The sequence below is a fragment of the Triturus cristatus genome, chromosome 5_1, assembly GCF_964204655.1.
Source record: "Triturus cristatus chromosome 5_1, aTriCri1.1, whole genome shotgun sequence".
Taxonomy (NCBI): Eukaryota; Metazoa; Chordata; class Amphibia; order Caudata; family Salamandridae; genus Triturus; species Triturus cristatus.
In genome coordinates, this window is record NC_140587.1 from 56,912,540 (window position 1) to 56,938,064 (window position 25,525).

At 47.4% G+C, this 25,525-nt stretch overlaps 1 protein-coding gene across 1 annotated transcript in view; it reads left to right on the top strand.

The window, feature by feature from the left end:
- The window catches only part of LOC146830168 (GTPase IMAP family member 3-like), a 224,174-nt gene that overhangs the window by 69,822 nt on the left and 128,827 nt on the right, over positions 1–25,525 (top strand). The window contains exon 2 of the mRNA XM_085604412.1: positions 376–424. Coding sequence (XP_085460538.1) covers positions 409–424 — 16 coding nt within the window. The 5' untranslated portion in view covers positions 376–408. The remainder of the gene's footprint in view (positions 1–375; positions 425–25,525) is intronic.

Below are 25,525 nucleotides of genomic sequence, written 5' to 3' on the forward strand. Positions count from 1 at the left end.
GAGTGTGGTACATGGGGGTTTTATAAGGTGAGTAATCTGAGGGCAAATAGATTATCCACTAGAAATAGTGTTACTGAGAGTAAGTACTTTTCTCTCCGTAAAGAATTCCACAACTACCCTTGGGTATTTGCAACTTAGATGTTATGAGTGAATGACACGATTGCTAATTTTTACTTGACATTTATGTGGAAAGGTAAAGGAGAACATGATTTATGACCCATTTCTATATCTGGGCTGTTCCCTAGAAACTGGAAATAATACGCAATCATGATTTCATCACTGATTCCCTACAAACAGTTATCTCTCTGCTAATTTCTATCTGTGTACCTATCCTTTGTTCATTGCCGTTTGTGTTTGTTTCTAATTTTTTGACAGACTTGTTTCCCAGGCCCTGTTCCACCATCCACAATGACTAGTAACATAGGTAAGTAAAATAAAACCTATTCTATTTAAGTGTGTTAAAGTGGAAGAAACCTCTGTCCTACTAGCTCTATCATTTATGTGCCATTTTATGGACATAAATGTCCTGTCTCTCATTCATACAGTTGACCTTGTGAGCATTGGTTGTTAGAACTTATTCACCCTCTGCCACCTTCCCTGCTATTTGCCGTTATTATGAGACTTTTAATGAAATCTTTTTTTATCTATGTTCGATATTTGGATCAATTAGATTGATAGTGGCTTGCTGGCAAATTAACCCTGTGAGTTAACTTAAACAATGAACATATGTATGCTGCAATTAGTCATTACATCACAAGTATTTTTAAGATATGCATAGTAAAATAGATGATAAAGCCATGTATGCTACAAAATAGTACAATACTTGTAGATTACTGTGAGCATTCCTGCAACTTCATGGGGGGGGGGGGGGAGGGGGGAGTACATCTACCTGCATTCTTAGAGACCCAGGAGGCTGTCCCTGTATGCCCCACACCTGCCGCTGATCATAGCTCTACAAAGTTCGCTTCCTTGTCCAGAGGCGCAAGATTACTGTGAGCATTCCTGCACCTTTGAGGGGGAACTACATCTACCTGCATCCTCAGGGCCCCAGGAGGCGGTCCCTGGATACCCCACACCTGCCGCTGACCATAGCTCTACAAAGTGTACTTCCTTGTCCCGCTGTGTAGGATTACTGTGAGCACTCCTGCACCTTTGTGGGGGGAGTACATCTACCTGCATCCTCAGGGCCCCAGGAGGCGGTCCCTGGATACCCCACACCTGCCGCTGACCATAGCTCTACAAAGTGTACTTCCTTGTCCCGCTGTGTAGGATTACTGTGAGCACTCCTGCACCTTTGTGGGGGGAGTACATCTACCTGCATCCTCAGGGCCCCAGGAGGCGGTCCCTGGATACCCCACACCTGCCGCTGACCATAGCTCTACAAAGTGTACTTCCTTGTCCCGCTGTGTAGGATTACTGTGAGCACTCCTGCACCTTTGTGGGGGGACTACATCTACCTGCATCCTCAGGGCCCCAGGAGGCGGTCCCTGGATACCCCACACCTGCCGCTGACCATAGCTCTACAAAGTGTACTTCCTTGTCCCGCTGTGTAGGATTACTGTGAGCACTCCTGCACCTTTGCGGGGGGAGTACATCTACCTGCATCCTCAGGGCCCCAGGAGGCGGTCCCTGGATACCCCACACCTGCCACTGACCATAGCTCTACAAAGTGTACTTCCTTGTCCCGCTGTGTAGGATTACTGTGAGCACTCCTGCACCTTTGTGGGGGGACTACATCTACCTGCATCCTCAGGGCCCCAGGAGGCGGTCCCTGGATACCCCACACCTGACATTGACCATAGCTCTACAAAGTGTACTTCCTTGTCCCGCTGTGTAGGATTACTGTGAGCACTCCTGCACCTTTGTGGGGGGACTACATCTACCTGCATCCTCAGGGCCCCAGGAGGCGGTCCCTGGATACCCCACACCTGACATTGACCATAGCTCTACAAAGTGTACTTCCTTGTCCCGCTGTGTAGGATTACTGTGAGCACTCCTGCACCTTTGTGGGGGGACTACATCTACCTGCATCCTCAGGGCCCCAGGAGGCGGTCCCTGGATACCCCACACCTGCCACTGATAGAGGGGCTACAAAGTTCGCTTCTTGTCACACAGCACAGGATTACTGTGAGCATTCCTGCAGGTAGATGTAGTAGGGAAACCAGGAGGTGTTCCGTGGATACCCCACACCTGCCGCTGATCGTAGTGCTACCAAGGTGGCGTCCTTGTCCCGGAGCAAGGAATTTCTGTGAGCATTCCTGCACATTTTTGGGGGAACTACATCCACCTGCATCCTCAGGGCCCTACGAGGCGAACCCTAGTTACCCAGCACCTGCCGCTGATCATAGTGCTACAAAGCATGTTTCCTTGTCCCACGGTGCAGGATTATGTTATAATCCATCAATAATTTGATCCACCTCCCTCTCCGTAGTTATATCTTTGTGTAGACATCTGCTGTACGTTCTGGAATGTTGACAGATGACAGCTAATGACAGAGGTGACCGGAAATTCCTCTCTGTATTCCTTCACTGACCTGTATTCTGTATTTGTGTTGGAAGATTCATTGGAATAAACTCTTTTACACTCACGCCTGTGTGCGAGATCGTCCTTACAAAATTGCCGATGACCTTCCAACACATCCAGAATTAGCGTGCTATCCTGCTTGAGAATTTTTATTTTTCGCCCACCTCAACATTCGTGATTGGTGGAAATACGTTCCACCCTCTACGGTCAGTGTAAGGTGTGGAATTTCAGAGGATTACAAGCGGTGTGTTTCGTTGGCAAGATTCCATTATACTTCAGAGCTGCTGAAGAGTTTGTAGTGTCGCGGTCTAGCGGCGCGAGAGCAAGCGATCGGAGCGTGTTGCCCGGCGTTCTCTCTAGGCGAAATCTTTATTTGAATTAAAAAAAGATATATATAACCCTCTACACTGCCTCCAGCAAGTCCTTGGGGATAACAGCAAGCACCTACAGCACATAGCGACTTTACAGAGTTGGGCACTTCACCGGCACCAACTGCCTCCCCAACCACTTTTGCTTAATGAGACACATCTGCTGTTCATCGTTGCTGTGATACATATGACGTTCAACACGTCACTGAAGGCCATCTTGGGTGCATCTCTATTTTTGTTGGCTTGCAGTCTAGCTTCTCCTCACGTGGATGTCAACTCGCAGCGTAACGCCATTTTACCTCTATTCCTTCGAGTGCCCGAGTCAGCACAGCACGTCTGGCAGTTTGCGACCGCCTATTTCAAGAATTTACCAACTGCATAACGGCATCAGGCGCCGTTAGCCATGCGCATCGTTACAAAATAAACAAGGTAAATACAGTAAGTGATTGTGCGGTCATTTCTGTGCTGATTCACGCTGATTGGCACAGCATTTCCTTACACGTGCATACTCCCCTAATAAGCACAGCCTTTGCTTTTTCCTCTAGCATCAATTTCGTCAAACATCACATTACTGGTGCCATAGACAAATTGGAGACTTCCTCTTCTCTTTCTTTCTCCTCGGAGTTGTATTTATGGTGAATTGATATATGGCTGAGTTGTAAATGTGGCAGAATATTGACATGGAACAATGGTGTATCAGTTTTCCTTAACTGTCTTCTTCTTTTTTAAAAAACAAGAAAACATTCATTTCTGCCATGGCATCAGGGTATTTATTGAACCTCACTCCTGAAATATTCCTTCCAGCTGTTGGTGAGCCTCTACTCAAATGGGAAGAGTGGAGAGCACACTTCATTAACTATGTTTTTACATTCGATGATGAGGAAGAGTTTACGGCTGAAAAAAATATAAAATTCTCTTACATTGCCTTGCCGCTGGTGGTATTAACATTTTTAATAACATAAATAAAAAACCAAGAGCAACTGGAGAGGGTGATGTGTACACTATTGCCATTGACGATTTAAAGAATTACTACAAGCCCACAGTTTGTGTTGCAGTAGACAAATACAGGTTTTTCACAGGAAGCAATGCAAGGAAGAATCCATTGATGACGGCGCTAACTGGGCCGGAGAGCCACGACCCGCAGGTACACTGGGCCACGTGGTCTGCATCACTCTCTGTCGACTTCGCATTGGAGGCCTCAATACTGAGGGACGTAAGTGAAGAGGTATGGGAACCCCATGCAAGGGCAGCGGAGGCAAGCACAGGACACGGCTTCAGCCCCTCGGCCCCCCACTAATGGCATAGCGCTTCCTACCGCGATTCCACGGACCCGCGTGATCTGCACTTCCCACAGCCGATTGTGGGACAGTGTCACCATTGCAGCAGCGCACAGGTGAGGAGCGGGGGGCTCACACAGACACTGCTTTGGCCTCCTCGGCCCCCCCTTCCTCACACTGACTGCCTGGGACCCCCAGTGAGCAGAGACCCTGCACGTGCCCCTGGGAACCTGGCACAGGAGGGCATATCCTACACCGGAGCACAGCAATTGCGCAGACACGCTGGGCCGCGCGACCTGCAACCTTGTTGGATGGCCTCATCCAACAAGGTGTTCCAGAGAGGTGGTGAACAAACACAGGGGCGTTAAGGATCCCCACTGCTGTGAGACCAGGAGCAGTGTGTGCACCCTGATACAATCCCTTTCGTCCCTCCCCCACCTCCACGTTATGCCAATCGGCCTGGGCTTGGGCAACCGGAGCAGATCAGTTATACAAGTGCACACTCCTTGATCCTCCCTGTTGCCTGAGGCTGCTCCCTTGCACACTTCTGCTCGCGCATCGATTCAGGCCACAACGAGACTTTGGGCCTACCACCAGCATTGGCCCAGTGCGGCAATCTACCCTCGTGCCCATCAATCTCCACTGGAGCCGACGGAGTGCACTACTTCTACACGGGCGTATATAGTGCCCGGTACCAGTGGTCCCCCTCTATCTCTCCCGGTGCTCCTCCCTAGACCCTCGCCACCAACTGAAGCCCCTGACGCAACCCCCGGACGAAGACTACGACTCACCCTGAGACGTCCTCCTCAGTTGGTGGCAGCGACCATTCGCATAGGTTTGTTGAGTTGCTGGTGGCGATCCATGATATTCGAACCACACTAGGAATGAATGAATCTATGGGAGGACCACAAGAAGCTGAAGGGATGTGTTGAGGAGCCTGAATCTCCTTTGGCGTTACTGCGCCCCATGGTGTCCGCGAAGGCCACCCATCTGCAATCCCTCCAGCAGGAGGTAAATTATCAAGAGCACGCATAGAGGACGAGGAAGTGCTCACATGCCAAAATAACATGCGCATTGTGGGCGAGCGGAGGGCCCCAACATGGAGGAATGGTTCTCCTGAGACATCCTGCAGGGGAAAATTTCAAAGGTTTTTCCATAAAATGTGCGTACAGGGTACCGGGCGGCCCTCCACACCCGGGCACCTCCCCCAGGCCGGTGGTGGCAAGAATGTTCATCTATCATAACAAGGATCATATTCTACAGGTCACCCGGGCCCGTGGCAAGTTGATAACTCTATGATTCATATCTACCCTGACTACACCCTGATGGTACAGTGCCGGCGATCCTCTTACTTGGACGTCAAATGTCTGAGAGACCATGACATTCAGTACTCTTTGCAATCCCGGCGCACCTCTGCATCGACCACAAAAAGGGCACTGTATTTTGCAACACTCCTGAGGAAGCGTTGTCATGGATCAAGCAACAGGGCCTAGCACATGGACCCTCTACCTCATCACCGGACCCTCAACAGGCCTGGAAACTGGTGGAACCTCTCAAGGGACGGGGTAAGGGACGACATTGCAGACTGACGCAGGCCCAGCTGGCCCAGGAGTGAGCACAAGCTATCAAGATGGCGGAACATATCAGTAACTGCACTTCTTCTCAAGACTGGACTCTGACTCGGCAATGCACCAAACTTTGCCTCTCACATCTTCGCAACTCGAAGCACTATCGGGGGGAGGACCGGCCATCACTCCACAGACTGCAGACGCTCTGGGCTGAACACCTCCTGCACACACAATGGCTTCAGGTGCCCGGGCTACACGCTGTGGGCGCACGGACATGCTGAGTTGTGAGAGGCGGCAAGACAGCGGCGACATCTAGCCGTGCTGCACCCACACCCTGGGGTGGGATGTTGGGGAATCTGTTTTATATTATCGATCACTTTACATGTCTCATTTTTGCTGTGGGCTAGGGCAGATTTTACGATAAGTGTATGGGTGGGGTTGGGCTAGGACGGGGAACTCCTGAGATGTATGCCGCCGTTCGAGCGTGGAGCGACCTTCCTGTGTCAGTTTCAATGGCAGGGGGACAATATATCTTGTTGACTTGCAATGTGAGTGGCCTGGCGGAGTGCGCCAAGTGACACAAAGTGTACCAGTATCTACGTACCCATGGCATCACATTTGCTTTGTTACAGGAAACACACCTCACAATACAAACACTTGCTTCTCTCCGCAAACACTGGAGGGGCACGTTTCTGGGCACCACATACTCTGGATACGCCAGGGGCACGCTTATTTGGGTGGCACTGGGAATCCTGTTATAGGTCAAGCATTCCAGGGCAGACCCACAAGGCCGTTTCGTTACTTTTGAAGTTCTGCTAAATGGCTCCCCGCTAACGTTGGTCTCTCTGTATGCCCCGAACTCCGGCCAGTCCTCGTTCTTGCAAACACTCACACCGTCCTTATTGGCAGACCCCACGGGCCCCATGTACTGGGGTGGCGACTTTAATGGGGTGCAAGATCTTAACATGGATTGCTCCCGCCCCCCTTCCCAGGGGCCCAATGTGAGAAGTTGGCCTGATATATGCTTTCCACTAGTTATAGTGGGCACCTTGTATCAGTCCAAACAACCCCTTATGGTGATAGGTTAAGACAACCTTATATGAAAGCTATCCTAGTGGTAGCTATGGAGAGCAGCCTTCAGGCTAAGTCTTGAAGTAATGTAAAGCAGCTTGTTTTACCAGTCTATAATCTCTTGAATGATCAAATGAAAGGACAACCACACCAGGTATATATTCAAAATATATGTATTTAAGATAAAACACACCCCTCTAGTCTCTTTATGAGACTAGAGTTCGAAGTACTTAGTTTACAAGTGAGCAAGCTTCAATAATAGCACAAATACACTTTTGGGCCCTAGGGGCGTACCAAACCATATACCAAAAAAGTGGTATAAGAACCACGACTGGAACAGGCACTAGGCCTATTGCCTCTAGAATCGCTGGGACCCCAAGGAACCACCCAAGGTAGTGACACAGGGGACCCACGGGAGCTGTATGCAGTGTGAAAACACAACCGCGGGATCCTATTATCTTCTATGGGCAATGTCGCAGTTGGAAATTTAAAGATTAGGGACACTTCTAATCGAGTCTGGACCAAACCCTTTTGGACTTAAAGGAACTAAGCAGTTCAAGGGCTAGCACCCACAAGAGCATTGGAGTACTCTAGTTACCTCACCCAGGAAAGCCGGGTGCATAGGTGTCTTTTGGTGACTGGTCGCATTGTCGATTTCAATGAAAGCCTGCAAGGAACTGCTGCTGTCGTGAAGAGGAGAAGTGTCCGAAGACATCCAAGCCTGGATCTAGGATGTAAGGAACCTGAAAGCAGAGGGGACAGAGTCTGGGTCACTAGCCAGTGACCGAGGGCAGGATGGACCAATGCCCACAGATGTCAGGTGCTTCAGGTGAGTTGATGGGTGTCTTGACTCTTCAGCCACGAGGTCCAGCCTGTCTGGGGAGGTGGGGTTACCTCCCCTCGACAGGAAACCTATTGTCCAGGCCTCCCCTGCCGGAGTTTGTCAGCAGCAGGAGGCGGGGGTAGTATTCCAAGATGTTTGACACCAAACACGACATGTTTTGATGCAGCCATTCCAAAGTTAGCATTTACTGTGAGGTTATAATGCACTTAAGAGTATATGGTATGGCTGTATCACAGAACAGCCATAAGGAAGTATTTACGAAAGCTGCAGAGGGGCTCAGCTCATGCTTGGGCACCCTCTCACACAAAACCAAGCACTCTGCCTTCAGGATTGTCAAGGCCTGCCATAGGAGTGGCTTATATGTTTATATGTGTCTGTATATATGTGTGGATATAGGTAGCCTATACCACTGTAAGGGGTGCAAGCACACCCTTACCCAGGCTGCAGTAGCAGACTGTGGTGTCATTTTGGAGTGCTTCCCAGGGGTGGCATAATGCATGCTGCAGCTCCTGGTAGGCCTCTGAGGTACCTATGCCCTAGGTACATAGTATTCCATATACTAGGGGCTTATAAGGAACTCCAGAATCCAATTAGATATACACCTAATGTACATGGAAACCATTTTAGAGAGGAAGCAGCTAGGCTGTGGTCCTGGTTAGCAGGGCCACAGTCAGACTAAGGTCGAAAAACAGTGAAACACCAGCAAAAAGTGGGGGTACCCATGTGAGGCAGATCCTACTCTCCTACACCCAATCCATCAAACTGGCACAGCACATGGCGGAGAGGGTTTCCAACATGCAGGTACACGATGCATGGCACAGCAAGCATACTCAAACACATACATACTCGCATTATTCGACACTGCACGACTTATACACCCGGATTGATGTCGTATATTGCCCCGGTAATGCCCTCCACAGCATATTGCAGGCTGAATATTTACCATGGGCACTATCTGACCATAACCCCGTACAGTTAACTCTCTCCTGTGGTGTGAGCCGGCCTGTGATCTCAACCTGGCGCTTGCCGAGCGCCGCACTCACTGACTCATCATACTGCACTACCCTTTCCCGTTCCATTGACTCGTACTTTGCAACAAACGCTGGCACCGCATTGTCAGTAGGAGTGGAGTGAGATGCCTTTAAGGCTGTCCTTTGGGGGCAAGCCATCAAAACTACTTATGGCACCTGATAGTCGCTGACGAATGCATTCCAAAGTCATGAAGCAGAAATACAGAGATGCGAGCAACTCATCCCTAGCAACCCCGGGGTCGGTCCCTCTTTGGTTTGGGCTCGCCTGGCATACAAGGGTGCAATGGATGACCTCTGTACCCTGCACTACAAGTCATACTTGGCTCGCAGACAAAAAGAGGGGGATACAGCGGGTAAGGTGCTGGCGTGGCTACTGAAGTCTGATACTTCCTAACCCTTATAATGGCTATTCACAACCTGGCTGGGACTCTTGTAAACACACAGGAGGGCCTTAACCAGTCCTTTTGTGATTATTACACAGCACTGTATGCGCCCCCTGTCGTCACTGACCTCCCTTCCATACAGGGCTTTCTAGCGGAGGTACAACTTCTACAAATCCCACTGGCACACTACGACTACCTAGAGGATCCCATTGCAACAGATGAGATCACGGAAGCCATCCGGCAGTTGACAACAGGTAAAATGCCGGGAACAGACAGCTGGCCATCTGAGTTTTACTCCACCTACTCTGAAAAGTTAATGCCACGGTTGGCCAGCATGTACACCGACGCTTTCGAGAAAGGGGAACTCCTGTGCACCCTGAGGGAGCGACGCTGATAGTTCTACCGAAACCGAGCCGTCACCCACTCCAAATTGCTTCCTACCATCCATTGTCGATGTTGAACGTTAACTACAAGATCCTTGGGAAAATTCTAGCGAATCGACTGGTTGCGGCTGTCCCTCTGCTGGTTCATGAGGACCGGAACGGTTTTATACTGGGGAGGACCACCGGCCTGAATCTGCGACGGTTGTTTGCAATACTAGACTGGTCGAAGGGGGAAGCAGAGATGTCCTGGATAGCCTCTCTCAACATCGAGAAGGCATTCGATACACTGACCTGGGACTACCTACTGGCGGTGTTGACCGGGTATGGCATCGGCCCTAACTTCTTGCGGTGGATACGGTTATTGTACTATAAGTCACAGGTCAGAGTAAAAACGGGTTGCACTTTTTCCCAGCTCTTTACGATAGCACGCGGTACACGCCAAGGTTGCCCTTTATCGCCGATACTTTTCACCTTGGCAATGGAACCGCTAGCATGCAAATTGCGCCAACGCGTAACGGATTGGGGCCTGCATGCTGAGGGTTGGTGGCATATAGTGTTGTTGTATGCGGATGACGCCCTGATCTACTTACGAGGCCAAACTGAGGTAATGTAGTTAATAATGGGCCTCCTAAATGAGCATGTGAGGGTCTCCGGTTCACGGGTCAACTGGTCTAAATCGGCAGTGTTCCCAATGACACCCATGTCACCAGCCCAGAGACAGTCTGCACCGATCACTCTGCTGGAGTGGGCATTTGATACCTTTAAATCTTTGGGGCTTCAGGTTTATCACAATGGGGCGGACATTATAGACTGTAACTTGGGGCGGGCTATTATCAGAGTTCAGTTGACTCTACCGTTTGTCTGAGTCTACCCTTGTCTCCCATGGGGAGGGTGGCCATTTCAAAGATGCTGATTCTCCCGCGCCTTCTATACTTCTTCTATACACTTCCTTGCCGCCTACCGCGGATGCTCTTTAGGGATCTAGAATCCCTTTTGATTTCCCTAACGTGGGGGAAATCCAGATCTAGGGTGGCCCTCCTTAAGTTATATCTGCCACTCCCGGAAGGCGGCCTTGGTGCCCCAAATTATGAGAGCTACTATGCCGCAGCACAACTACAATGGCCGATGAGATAGTTGGTTAGCAGTAACCTCACTGAGCTGCACACGGTGGCCATAACTTGGGATCTGCTGGTATTATTATAATGACTGTCGGGCACCGCTACATTAATCCAGAAACAACACGGCAATGTACTAATGGTTGATACCCCACACCTGCCACTAATCATAGCTCTACAAAGCGTTCTTCCTATCCTGTGGTGCAGGATTACTGTAAACACTCCTGCACCTTTGTGGGGGGACTAAATCTACCTGCATACCCTGGGCCGCAGGAGGCGGTCCCTGTATAGCTTACAACTGACGCTGATTGTAGAGCTACAAAGTGTGCTTCCTTGTCCCACAGTGCAGGATTACTGTGAGCATTCCTGCACCTTTGTGGAGAGACTACATCTACCTGCATCCTTAGGGACTCAGGTGGGGTCCCTAGATACCCAACACCTGCCATTGAACGTGGTGCTACAAAGTGTGCTTCCTTGTCCCAAGGCACAGGATTACTGTGAGCATTCCTACACTTTTATCGTGTGACTACATCTACCAATCCTCAGGGCCCCAGGAGGCAGTCCCTGGATACCCCACACCTGCCGCTGATTATAGCATTACAAAGCGCACTTCCTTGTCCAGAGGCGCAAGATTTCTGTGAGCATTCGTGCACCTTTGTGGGGGACCACATCTACCTGCATTCTCAGGGCCCATGAGGCTGTATCTGGATACCCCACACCTGCTGTTGATTGTAGCGCTACAAACTGTGGTTCCTTGTTCTGCAGTGTGGGATTACTGTGAGCCTTCCTGTACCTTTGTGGGGGAACTTCATCTACCTGCATTCTCAGGGCCCTAGGAGGCGGTCCCTGGATACCCCACACCTGCCACTGATCTTAGAGCTACAAAGCATGCTTGATTTTAACATAGCACGGGATGCACCCGGGAAAAACCCCAGCCATGTGTGGGACCGTCCTGCACCCATCAACTACAGAAGGACGAAGAAGGCAGAGAACCTTTATCTCCTGTTGCTGTGCACTGCTTTCTGTGCTTTGAGCATAGCTGGGTGCAGCTCTCCTAATTGAGATCAAGGGGTGCAAGATTTGTAATTGCTGCTGTTCTCACCACTGTTTTTTCTTGCTCAGGTTATTACTACTTTTAAAAACGCAAGGCCCGTGATAAAATTCCTGACTTAGGAAAGGTGAGGAAACAACCAAGACATGCAGTGGAAAACTGCACACTTGATGAACTATTCAAAGAGGTGGAATGATTTCTGGGCCCAAAAGCTAAGGGGGGGGGGGGCATAGCAGGGAAGGGGAATGAGGAGATATTCCATCTTTTTTTTAACAAATCCGAGAGCACCCACTCAGTTTTCCAACTTAACAGTACTTAATCTACAGACCCGCAGCCCCTTCCGCAATAGCTCCTCAACAACAGCACCCAGAACTCCGCTTTGGCCCCAGCCACTAAAATGCACACATTAGCCGTTGAATGTATAACCTGTACGAAGTGCTAGGGCCTCCAGACGCGCAACCAACATAAATAAAACTCTGCTGCCAGCATCTCATCTAAGCACACATGGTTCTGGAATGGATCCTACATTTGATGCTCGCTATGATAAACAGAAAAATCAAGGAGCTAAGAGACATTATGGGTAGGCTATCCAAAACTCCTAATGATAAAATTGATGGACTGTTGACCTTGACAATGACCCTTAACACAAACTCCAAGACAGAAGACTGCATGTACCCACATTAGTCATCCTAAACATTTGGGCAACACTAGCAACTCACTACCATGTCAAGCACCATGCACTCCCACAGTAAGAACCTAATGCCATTAAAAGCGCGGTGGCACTGGCTGACTCTTCCAAGAGCCCAGAACGTAAATCAAATTCCTCTAAATGCTTTGAAAGTAAGCCCCTACACCAGAATGACACCAAGGGGCTTTACTATAGCTCTTTGGAGCCATATGGATCCCCAAATCATATAAGCGCCCACAGTAGGCCCAAAGTGCCATTTAATATGGAGCATGACATATCCATGATCAACATCCCAAAACTACAGGCAGGTGCTAAGGAATCGCCTGACTCACTAACAAACAAAGTCACTTATTGGCTCAGAAAGGTGAAGAGATGCAGATCCGTTATTAGAGAGGATATTCTAATGGCTACTCAAATTAGTAACCAACATTCAACATTTGATCACATCAGCTTGAAGCTGGTGAAGTATGAGATTTTGCCCCCCATTGATTTACACATATGATTTAAGGCCAATGCTAGTTATTCCCCCCAACTTCCTCATTCCTCCACCTTAACTGAGGCCCATGTAGCCAATGTATCAGACATTGACTGACTGACAATGGGGCAGAGTATGACCACTACACCCACAGGGTAAAAAAAAAAACAACTTATATTGACTATTCTGAAGGGCCCAATACCCAATGTTGGAAGAGTACAGGCGGGAAATCTGAGGGTAGACTCTAGCGACCCCAACCTTGGTGATGCAAACAAGCCAAACAACTAACTTGCCAGTGCAGGGATCATATATATACGTAATTGAAAACATCAGTTTAAACCGGCTGTCCTAGAATGTTGCAGGGGTCCGGTTCAAGCTGAGGGACCCTGAATGGGGAATATTTATTGACCAGTACCATATCCTCTTATTGAAAGAAACCTGGGTGACAAAACCAGTCTTTGAATCAGGGAAAATTGCGTTCTTTTCCAATGGTGAGCCTTCTACCTCAGGGAGGGCTTCTGGTGGATTGCTTGATATGGCTGAGGATGTACCTGTTTATTGCAATAAAGTGAATTCCTGATAAGAGCAGAGATATATTGGGTATAGTAATTAAAACCGGCTCTAAGACAGGGGCTAGGCATATTGCTATTTTTAACATTTATGTCCATTCATTTCCTATGAATGCATACTCTGGAACTCCAGACTGTCTACTGGCTATGAACAAGGAGCTACACAAGAGTCACCTAAAACTTAGTGCAAGAAACTGTAATATCCACATTCCCTTAGGCATCAAGACTTTGGCTTAGGTATAGTCAATGAACCATCCTAGGAGATCTTACATTCCAACTGACTTTACGAAAAGGCTGCTTAAGGTATCTGTCCAAATTGTTGCCTGTTAGAGTCTTATGATCTAAAGGTAGCAAATGGTTCTACTCCCTCCGATCTCCCGCCACATCCAACTAAGAAGCATTGATTACATCTCCTTAGATAGACCATTATGACCCTATATGTTTGACAAGAAGGTAGTCCCAAGACCAGATAGGGACCATGGTGTACTTAATGCCCTCTTTCAAGTAGTCATTCATGAGCACTAAACCTACATTTTGTAAATTTGTAAGCTCAATAGAGGCCAGGAAAAACAGAAGGTGTGTAAAATGGCCAACGCTTGCAGTTAATACAAAAGCCTAGATTAAAATATATAATCTATTTTTGGACAAACTGGCTCCTATGGAAGGCAGGGATAAACCAAAATACATTTTATGAGAACTCATGGCGTCCTTACAAACTCTTTTCACAAAAGTGGGGCGAAGGGGAGATTATGCATCAAAACCCCCAGGATGGTTTACGAGAGAAGGTAGGCTAGCTAAGACTGAACTCTTAGAAGCAGTCAAAAAAAGTGAAAGAGGGGGGATTTGAACAGCCAGAAAAGAGTATAGGACCAATATGACACAAGCAAAAAGACACTGGGAGAAAGAACAATGGGTAGAATTGGCAGGTGCCTTACAGAAAAGAAACACGAAGGGTTTCTGGAAGTTACTAGCCAAGGGATACCACACCATTGATAATCGTTTGGAAACAGTGGTGAAACAAGAGGTCTATAGGGGATGGCATAAGGATATAATTGAGTGAGAGTCAGACTCTCCCTTATCCATTCCAGCAAACAAAGGTCAGGGCACTGAAGGACATCCAAAAGACCTAGACCAAATGGAGATGGATCATCCTATTGTTTATACAAAACTTTTGGCAGAGGCCAGTATTGATGTTTTTCCAGGCTTTAAAGCAAATGAAAAAAGAGAAAGCACGGGGCCCTGATGATACTCCAGAAGATCTCTAACTGTCACAACCAGAGATGTGGATCCCCTACCTAATGCTTTGGGAAATTCTATTGTGAGCAGAGAGGAAATTGCCCCCTCCTGGAAGGGAGCTACTATAGTCACAATATACAAAAAGGGTAGGAGGGATATTCCATCTAACTACAGACTAATCAGCCTGATTAACAATAGTCAAACATTCAGCAAGATTACAAATCTGGATGTTAGTTAATAGAATACTCTCAGACTGGCAAGCAGGATTTAGGTCAAAGGTTAGTACTGTTTACCAAGTTCTTCACTTTGGATTGACCTGCTGGAAGTATGTTGCCATCAGGCGGGAACATCTCTGTTACCTTTATTGATTTAAGGGCAGCATTTGACTTGACATTTGGTAGGCCCTGAACTCCTATGGCATTCCTGCTGAGCTTCTGAGAATCTTACGGCTTTTACATACGGACACATATGCAAGAGTAGGTGGAACTCCGGTAGGGACCGTACTTCTAGGATTCCAATTAATCGCGGGTCAGACAAGGATGCATACTAGCTCCCACGTCCTTAGGTTTATACATAAACGGAGCAGTAGACTTGCTAACCCAATGCAGACATGATGCCCCTAAATCCACAGGCATTAGCCTGCCAATTCTCATGTTTGCTGGTGATATGCTCCTTATCTTTAGAATGCCATCAGTTCTACAAACGCTACTGGCTAGTTTTTTTAATTCTGCTTTGCAAGAGGCCTAGAGTTGAAAACCTCTAAATCTAAATTCATGGTGCCAGCACCGAAAAGCACAGTAAAACATAGGGGGAACACAGTGAGTCAAAAGCTGACAGCAACCTTCTCACCCAGCTCTAACCCCAAGCAACAGCAGAGGTATAGTGGAGCCAAAGGGGGGGTTAAAGAACACGGATGCAGACACAGGAGCCTGGTAAGAGAAGATGGAGGAGAGGCTGCTCTCTGCAAGGCTGTGGAGAAGTAGGCCACCACCTCACTCCGATCAAGCCCTGACCAACAGAAGCGGTCTGACTGGTTCAGATGCGGCTTGTGGGCTGTGTACTCCAGAGCTTTGTCATCTTTTCCACCCCTGTAGGCAGGGTTACTTGTGCCCTGGAAAAGGATCTTCTGATAGCCCAGATCCAGTTTCTGATTAGCCAAAGGGTTAAGAAGAAGATCGCCTCCCTCAGTCACTTTAAATCTCATCTAAGAACGTTGGATAAGCTTAACGAGACCCACAGGGCCATCACTTTGCAACCACTAGGCAAGCCAGCCTCCCCCAGGGTCCACCACTCCAACATCTGGAGGACTGATGGCCTTGGGGAATTTTCTTCCTTGCTATTCTCACCCCACCTCATTAGCATGCATGTACCGTCCTCTTGAGTAGGCAAGACAACCATTGTAGGAGAGGGGCATATTGGCACTAGGAAAGACTTCAGACTCTGAACTCTGACTGATGCAACCTGCACCAGTGCACAACTAGCACAACAGCACATGTAGCCTGCCTACATTACCCTCCAGCAACGGGCAACAACTTGCGATGTGACGCATCAAGATGAGGTCAGGGAAAATCCATAAGCTCACTGCAGCGAGGCAGCAAGTTAAGGAAGCTTACACAACAATCCACCACCATTCAGGGCCAGGCAGCCTGCCCTGTTAACCAACCAGCAATCACCTTAAAATTTCAGTTTTTGAGAATTGCAACCTAGCCATCCTCTCAGACACATCTGACAGTAAGGGCCTGCCAGCCCTCCTAATGCCAACAATAATAGTCCAAACGAGGATAAAGCAGGAGTGCCCTCCCATGGCGTTGCCGCTCACACTGACAGGAACAGACATCTTCAATTCTCAACTCATCACCCTTTCGGATGAAGGCTCTCCTGATGAAGGTAGACTCCCAGAACCCCCATCAAGCTTGGTAAGCAGGACCCCAGACCCAGACAAGAGCATTGATCTAACTATCATCCTGAACATCACCACTACCAGGCAGAATCCGCTAGCACTGGCTTAAAAAACCAGAGACCCACACATCCCCCAACTCTCAACCCTGGGCCAGAAGTGCAAAACATAAAACATAAAAGAAGGGCGCCCCGCCTGCACAGCAGGCCCAGCAAGCCCAGCCAGCAGGGCAAAAGACCTGGAGGACCCCAGGCGATTTCACGATCATCCCAACTACCAAGGGGGTGCACCACTTCGGTGAAATAATTCCAACCCCAGCCTCTATGGCAGCAAGAACTTCAGCAACAGAGAATGGCAGCGCACTATCTCCCCTCTCATCCCTTCGTCAAGTATGTTCATCTCCACCTCCAGTGGAGCCAACTGCCTCAATGGCACCTAAGGTCAAAACCTCCAACTTATCTCCCTTCCCCAGATGATTAGAGTCAGCCATCAAATGCCCACAGAAACTCGTGGAACAGACCTAGGACAAAACGGTGCATTTCACATGCCACCACAGGCGCACACAGAGTGCTGCACGAAGATTTTCTACCTGATACAAGAATGGGACAAAATGCTAGTCTACTACGTGACAGATATTGAACATGAAGTTCCTCTAGTCAAGGTGAATCCAACATTTGGGACCCTTGAAACTTAATCTGCAGCAGAAAGAAAAAACTGTGCCCCAGATGCAGGATTCTGGCCTTCCATGCTGAAGACCATATAATCCATGGTCAATTCCATAGACTACCGTTCCGGATAAATTGAAATCCAAATAGAGATATTATACACTGTAGCCACGCACATGTCAGGGATGGATGGCAAGATCGCCGACCTAAACAATCTCATCAGAAGAGCCTAAAACAATGTCAAAGAGCTAACCCCAAGGTGTTCATCTTCCCCAATACTAGAAAAATTAAGCACGTTGCCAGCTACTATTGCTAGCGCATTTAATGAACTAAGAGCCTATTTGAGGCCCAAAATGACAATGGGATCAACCCACTACCAGATGAGACAAATGAGAGAGTGGAAAATTGGGGCAGCCAATTTTTGACACAATCTGAAATAACAAGGACTAGCCAGCTCACACTTAGTCCTACTCCAGCAGCTAAACTTTTCTACCTGACTCCTTATTGATTCAAAACCTCGCCCAAGAGCACATAGCTACAGAACCAGATGCAGTCGCAAACCAAGAAACAAAGGGAGATACAACCAATATCGACACCAGCAGCTTGGCCTCAATAGCCCGCTTCACAACATACTACTGACAAGCCCAACCGAAGCAGATGGAGGTGCTAGACCCAAAAAAGGTGAAATAAAAAAAAGTCAAGGTATAACAATTCCCCTAACACTAAGGGGCCGAGAAAGTACTCCATCTCTGGAAAAGCTGCTCCAACGCCATAAAGGAACATGGTCAATTCTTCCAACGAGACAATGGGGAGAGCATCTGATGCAACCAATGCTAAATCTCCCAAGTAGCTCCAACTGCAGAAGGCTGGCTTATGTTAGGGGACCTAGGCGCAAGTAAAGGGCCTCGTCCTATTCCCACTCCCGATCTCAGGTCAGCCAACCCAGCTAAAGAACAAGCAAACGAAAAGACTTGCAGGCAGTTAACTCCAATCACAATGTTTGCTGTCACCTTAATGGCTCACAATTTGATTAATGGGTCACCGCCCACTTATAGAACACCACCAGCAAACTTAGCTAAAGATATCGAAGTCAAGTTGGCCGGTGGATTGCTCCTCTCTGAAGTAACGACTCCTGACATCCACCTCAGAAGCCCCAACAACCACAGGTTGGTTCTGAAGAGAACTATTCAAACCAGTGAGACACCAGGCACCACAAAAGCACAAAGGTCTCACTGAATCTACTAATCTCCAGCTGTTGCCCAAGAGCACAGCCCGAGAGATCCCAGAGACAAGAGACCATAGCATAACCTTGTTCCACCCACTTTACTGCTCAATAGGAAATGATGATATCCTCAACCCAGGCAATATAATAACTCTGCTGTAACAGATTCCAGACCTAGCCGGGGCAACCTCAGCCGACATTGAATATGTCAAATTTGTAAACATAAACCATGGGCAACAGAGAGACTCTACAAAGGTCATCTGGAGCACAATGGACATGGCAGACAAGGTACAATGAGAAAGTAACCGCTTCCTAGCTTTGGGTATAATCACGGAAAAATATCCAGAACCAGGGTACCTGCAAAAGCAACAAGCATTGGCATAGCCAATAGGTCTCGCCTTTGGGACCTTGTAAGTGTTTAGCCATGCAACAGTTGTTGTTGCACCAAAGAAATTGTGCTGCATAAATAAATACTTATAAGGTCCCAAAAGTGAGACCTATTGGCTGTGCCAATGCTTGTTCTTTGTAAAGAAATAGATACTTGTTTCTATTTCTTTACTTTTGCTATAATCGCGGCCCAGCTCTTTATTTTTAACATTATAAGTAAAGCGCCGCAGCCGCGATTATACCAGATGTAAAGAAATAGAAACAAGCATCTATTTCTTTACTTTTGCTATAATCGCGGCACCGCTTTATTTTTAACACTAAAAGTAAAGCACCGGTGCCCGATTATAGCAAAAGCGCCTTCATGAAGTACAGTACCCGTGACGAAGACATATGGCGGCTGCGCGCGTTCATGTGCACATGCACGCAGGCTTTAGGCCAGCGGCTGCAGCACTTTGAAAGTCCCCTTACAAAAATTCGAGCAACAGCGCATGCGCTGTTCTAGGCTCGACCTAAAACTCTTCCCAGTGCAGAAAAACGCCATAGGAGCAAGCCCATTGAGTAAGGGAACAGCGAGTGCGTTGGAACCATAACACCACCTCTTGAGCCAGCCCAGGAAAAGGCCGATGACCAGTGAGTGGGAGTGGATTGCAGGAGCGCTAAATAAGCCACAACCAGCAAGGTGACCGTGATAACCCAAGGAGATGTCTCGGAACTAGTAACACCAAATCTCCGACTCTGCTCTTGGAACATTGAGGGCAGAGACAGCAAACTCAAAGATCATGGCCTTGTATCCTACCTTGAAACCTTCTCAGTGGTTGCCTCACAGGAGACCTGGGCTCAAGAATCAATCTCTATCTCAGGCTTCTCCTATTATGTAAACTCTGGTACCAAAAAATTTAAATACGGACTCCGCAAAGGGGGATCTAGCAATTTACCTGTTCACATCAATTAAGGTCAGCATTAAAGAGCAAACAACAGACTTGGACAACATTCAAATACCGCAATTCTCAATGCAGAAAGGGTGTGCAACTACTATGGGCTTCTCAGTAACATTAGTAAATCTCTACTCATCGCCAAACAGTAAAGATCATGCAATCACTCTGAAGAAGCTGTGTGACCGCTTCCTCACTCTAGGAGGATTCCCTTCCCCCCCGATCGTTGTCAAGGGCGACTTTAATCTTTATCTACTAGGCTTCTCACCACCTAGTGAGACCATTGAGGGAGAAGAGCGCCAATGGGACATACCAGCACAAGCCAGCACAGAGCTGGGGAGGAGCGATCAAAGGGGCCGAACCCTGCTCAACTAACTGAACATCAGGGCCTACGGGCCCTGAACGGCCGCTTCCAAGATGATTCTCCACTCTCCATGTCTTGCTACTCCACCTGCAGCAATTCTTTGATTGATTACACTTTCAACCCTGTGCCGCTTTTACAACAAGCTCGGTCCTTCAGAGTGGGGGAAAGATCGGAGAGCGGCCACCTGCCTCAGGAGCTGGAACTCACCCTTGAGGTGTCTGTGAACACACCCTCTGCAGACCCTCCGGGATTCACCTACACCAATGACCTAAAGAGGGTAAAATGGTCCGCAATCAACATAGACTCTCTTAAACAGGAAGCTGAAAATCACTTTAAGCAGGCTCACAGCAATAGGAACTCTCAGATAAACAACGTGGAAACATTTATAACATCCTTCTTCCAGCAATAAGCCTCAAAAGCCAAAACCCACTCAGCTCAAACATTAACAGGCCACCCAGCACAAAGCCAGGGCAAGTTTGTGAGCAGAGATATAAAACATCTTAAAAAGGCGGTCAACATTTCCCTGAGAGCAGTATGACGGATCCCTCAAATTGAAACATTCACATCTGATCTCAAGCTCAGAAAAAGGGAGCTAAAAAGTGCTATCTGGTACAAAAAGAGGGAAATTAGAGACTGCTTCTGGGCCAAACTCCTTTGGGATGTATAGCATCACAACGATGTGCTGTGGGGTCCTCCAGGGGTCAGCATTGAGCACGACCCTGTTCAATATTTATGTTCGACCATTGGCCCTGCTGGCCAAAGCCTGCAACATATCCTTGGTATCTTATGCAGATGATACGCAGCTGGTCTTTTTGTGCACTAAGGACCCTAGCCAGGATGCACTCAAATTCCAGGAGGACTTGTCCACTATAGCGGTCTGGATGGAGGTGAATTGTCTCCAGCTCAATGAGTCTAAAACTGAAATCCTCCTATTAGGCAGAGACTCCCATCTGTGGGGCAACAACTGGTGTCCCCAAGGGTTGGGTACCCCTCCTGTGCCCAAAACCGTTAGAAAGGACCTCGGCATCTGGGTGGACAGTGCCCTATCCTTTGCGGAACACGCCAAGTCTGTGGCAGGGACCTGTTTCGGTAGCCTCAAACCCATTTTGGGCTTGTTTGACCCCCCACACTCGCCAGCTGGTAGTTCAAGGCCCGACTTTGGCCAGGCTGTACTACTGCAACATTCTTCTGCTTGGCGCTAATTATTTTTTGTGACCAAAAGGCTCCAGGGCACCATGAACGTGGTGGCTGACACTCTACTCACATTACAGAAGTACAGCTCTGTTTTAGGTGTGTTGCGCCGACTCCATTGGTTGCCCATTGAGCAGAGAATCCAGTTTAAGGCACTCTGTGTCACACATAAAATACTGGCGGGCGCCGGCCCAACGATTCTGTGACCTATGTCTTCCCTATATTCCTACCCGTGCTCTGCGCTCTGTGGACCACCACTTAATGCAGGTGCCACGATTCCATTAAGTGAGAACCGGAAGTGTTCATTTAAGGTACTTGCACTTATTATTTGGAACTCACTGCCTCTCTCCATCTGGAACATCTCAAATCTTCTGGCCTATAGAAAGGCTGTAAAGACCTTGCTGTTTCAGTAAGCAGTAGTCTCTTCTGCACCCTTCCTCTGTCTTTTAGTGCTGGGATGTCCCTTTGCTGGGAATGCCATGCGCTTTAAAAATCTCCTAACATAACATAACGTAAACACCTTCTGGTGATCAGTTAATACCCTGAAAGACAAAGCGCTGTCACACCCAGGATCAAACCTGTCTGAAGAAGCTTGGGCCTCCTTCCATGCCGCCCACTTTAACAACTCCACAAATGTAGTTGAAAATCAGGCTGTCCAGGGGTGGCCTCAGGAGGTGAGCATGGCCCCTCGGATCCTTCGTCCATTGTCTCAGAGGAGGAGTGAATCCTAGACAGGGTGAAACACATCGCTAAAATCCAGACCCAAACGGAATTCTCCTGACATCTTTAAGACCAGAAAAATGGGCAGATACATGGCCTCTCTTTTCATTCACGCTCTGTCAGGTGCTACAATACCAGCCTCCTGGAAAGGATCTATCATTTCCCCAATCTTTAAGTGCAGCAACAAGTCAAAACCCCCAAACTACAGATTGATCACCTCATCGATAATGAGTCAAAGCACTACGGGGCTTTCTACTGGAACTACTCCTTGACTGGACTAACGCCACTTCAATCATCTTGATCAATCAGATGGGGATCACAAAAAAAACTGGCTCTGTTGCTTGAAGACTCAAATTCAACCAAGCAACCAATTTAACTATGTTTCATGAATTACAAAGCTGTCTTTGACTGTGTCACACAACATGTCCTCTGGAGCAAGTTAAAGCACTAACACTTCTAAGAGCAATTCAGGGGCAGTTATAGTGCTGTTGGTGCCCGGTGCGAAATTTGTTTTTGATACCCCACTCATGACCTCCTCCTCAGATTCCCTCACTACCACCAGACGAAAGTGCCCCTCATCTCTCCATAGTCCCTGTCTAACATACATTTCGTTTGTTTGAAGCACTGAGAAAGGCTGGATTTACTAATAAAAATGTACATCTACGCAAACAACCCCTTTTCAGCAACATTTGGAATAGATAATGAAAGACTGGGGAACAAAACAACTTCCTAACCTATGGTCCAACACTATTGGGTGATGATACACCAGGTTACTCTGGCGCTCACTAATTCCAGGTGTGAGTATACCTCTGTCTTTTTAAATGGTAGTGCTCAAGGGAAGGGGGAATAACCCGAGCACCCTGACCTCTCTGTATCAATAACACATTGCCTGAGCACACACTCAATCCTGTTAAACAAATCAAATGATATAACACACGTTCCTTGTGTTCCTCTTGATCTTTAATTTTCTTTTCTTTTTTGCCCAGGCAGCCAACACATGTTTTGTCATCTAGGGACTTCCTCACGACTTCCTCAGGGCTGTACTCCTGGAAATGATCTTGTTTGTATCTCCATGCTGGTTCTACTTCCGTCCCGGCAAGCGATTGCAATGATGTTTCATTTAATATATCTCAAAATCCTGTAGGCCCCTTCAAATCTTAAATCAGATTTAGTACGACCTACTCTACGAGTATCTTAGCAGATGTATCTTATCCAATTTTAATCATATATCCAATTTTATGTGGCCTGAGTGACTGCCACTTCAGACGAGGACACCACTAATCGTCCTGTTGTCTCCGTAAATCACGCCGAGTGCAGCTGCCTAACCTATTTTATGAAGTTTGCATGCAGTTTCTTTTATGACAATTTGTAACAGTCACTGTTCTATAATTGGGTTGTATCTTATGAACTGCGGTAACAAAAGTGTCTCTATTTCAAAAGCAATAATCCACTCCGCTATCCACATAAAATACAGATCAGTGCAGATCACAGATCTGTTCTTACCAGCAGGCATATTAAGCCTCTGTGCTACTTTATGGTGAGTCAAAACACTGATCTCTTCAGCAGGAACATTAATAACCAACTATCTTGACATTTTTAATGTTTCCTGAAAACTGGAAGTACAAGGAACTCTGGCTCAGGAGTTTTTAAATAGCATGTTATTGCTAAACACATCACCCCCCTGAGGTCAGCGACCCCTTCCCCAGGTCAGCACTCAGTGCATCTGCAGCAGTAACACTGCCCTAAAGCCAGCACTGGAGCAATCGACAACCTATCTGAAAAAAGAACCCCCCTGAAGAACTGAGCTCTTTGGGACTGGTAGTAAGGGGGAAATAAACCCAAATTAATAAGCAACCTCCCACACGACCTTAAATACTTTAATACTTGCTAATATATAGCATAGCTACGGGTTATTGACTCAAGATTTCTCCACACAAGGATATACATTTTATAAAAAACTTTTTAAAATGTATTGGTTATGTTTCATTATTCACTTAATTGAGAGAATTTAAGGTCGTGTGGGAGGTACACGGACTCTTGGGTCACAATAAAGCTAGGCAACAGGCTAGGCAACAGGGCTAATCTTTCTAGAGCTATCTCAATATCCCTGGGCTTTAGGGTGTGTCTTGGCTCCCATGCTTTTTAATCTATTTTTGGCAGACTTCTCCCCAGCCCTGGCATTGGTTCATTCTCACACACGGAAACTTAGCACTACTCCTCTTTTAAAGTTGCTGTATGCTGATGACTTGGTTTTGTTCAGCCATACCAAGATGGGCATGTAGTGCCTTCTGAACACCAGCTACGACTAGTCACCAAAAACGGTCTGACAGTCAACACCAAGAAAACCAAAATAATGAATTGCTGCAGAAGAATGGGAGGCAAAATCATCTGGTTCCTCGATTCCACAAAGGTTGAAGAAGTCAGTAAATACAAATACCTTGGTCTAACATTTGACAACAAAGGAAACTGCAAACCATACATGCAGAAAATAAAGAGGAAAGAGCTTGTCCTGGCAGCGGGCCTGGGGTACTCTTCAGGAACCTGAATGAGCTATTATACAGCCCCATTTTGGAGGTAGCTAGGGCAAAGATTCTTCCAACTCTGGCATACGGAAGCGATGCTGCCCTAAGAAGGGCCTTAATTACTCTGGACAATACTGCCATTAAAAGCTACAGGGAAATTTTTCAACTACTAAGATACACCTCAGCCGACAATATCATGATAGCCAGAGGCACAGCATTCATCGACATGTTCTATAAGATCCATTCAGCCCATAGAGATACCATTAATTAACACATCTGGGTGGAAATCAATAAACCCTACTAAGCAGCTGAAAAATCATCAAAAATTCCATTGATCAGCTCTGGCTAGCTATCTATGGGCTGTAATGCCCACCATCGAGTCGTTTCAAAGAGCAGCCAGCAAAATGTTAAAACAAAGTTCATCTTTAGAGGACAAGTCTTCCCTGGATGATTCTAAATTGTTACACACTGCTCAAACCACAACCATATTTGGGGAAGCCTTCATTAGCAGGATCAAGGGAACCTTCTTAAAACATCGCCTTTGCGTCCTCCCTACCAACATGCATGCAGCACCCTGACTAAGAGCAGCAGGAGAATTATTCCTGTAGGGTGTGCGACCAACTAAATGAAGACCCGATCCACACTTTCTGCCCTTGCATGTCTACTCTAAATCTACTCTGCTGCTGGCTCAAGGCCTTGTAGAACCAGGCTGGGGTACACACCTGCAGGCAAGCAATAATAGCATGTTTAAACTCTGGGGGTCCTCGGGCAATCTCCCGAACAGTAAAATACCCACAGAGAGTTGACCACGACTTAAAGAAAGTACTTTACCAGTCTGGACAGCTCATGCAGCAGTGACCTCTGGTCTCCACCAGGCACTAGGCTAAAGTACCTTGCCCATTAAACGCTGCACTGGACTTGAATCTCAGGCTTACTCAAAGCATTTGAACTTCAGTCACCATTTGCACATGTCTCCCCCTTGCACACGGCACTTTTTCCAACCACGCAACTTGAATCCTAATTGTCTTCATATAGAGCTAACT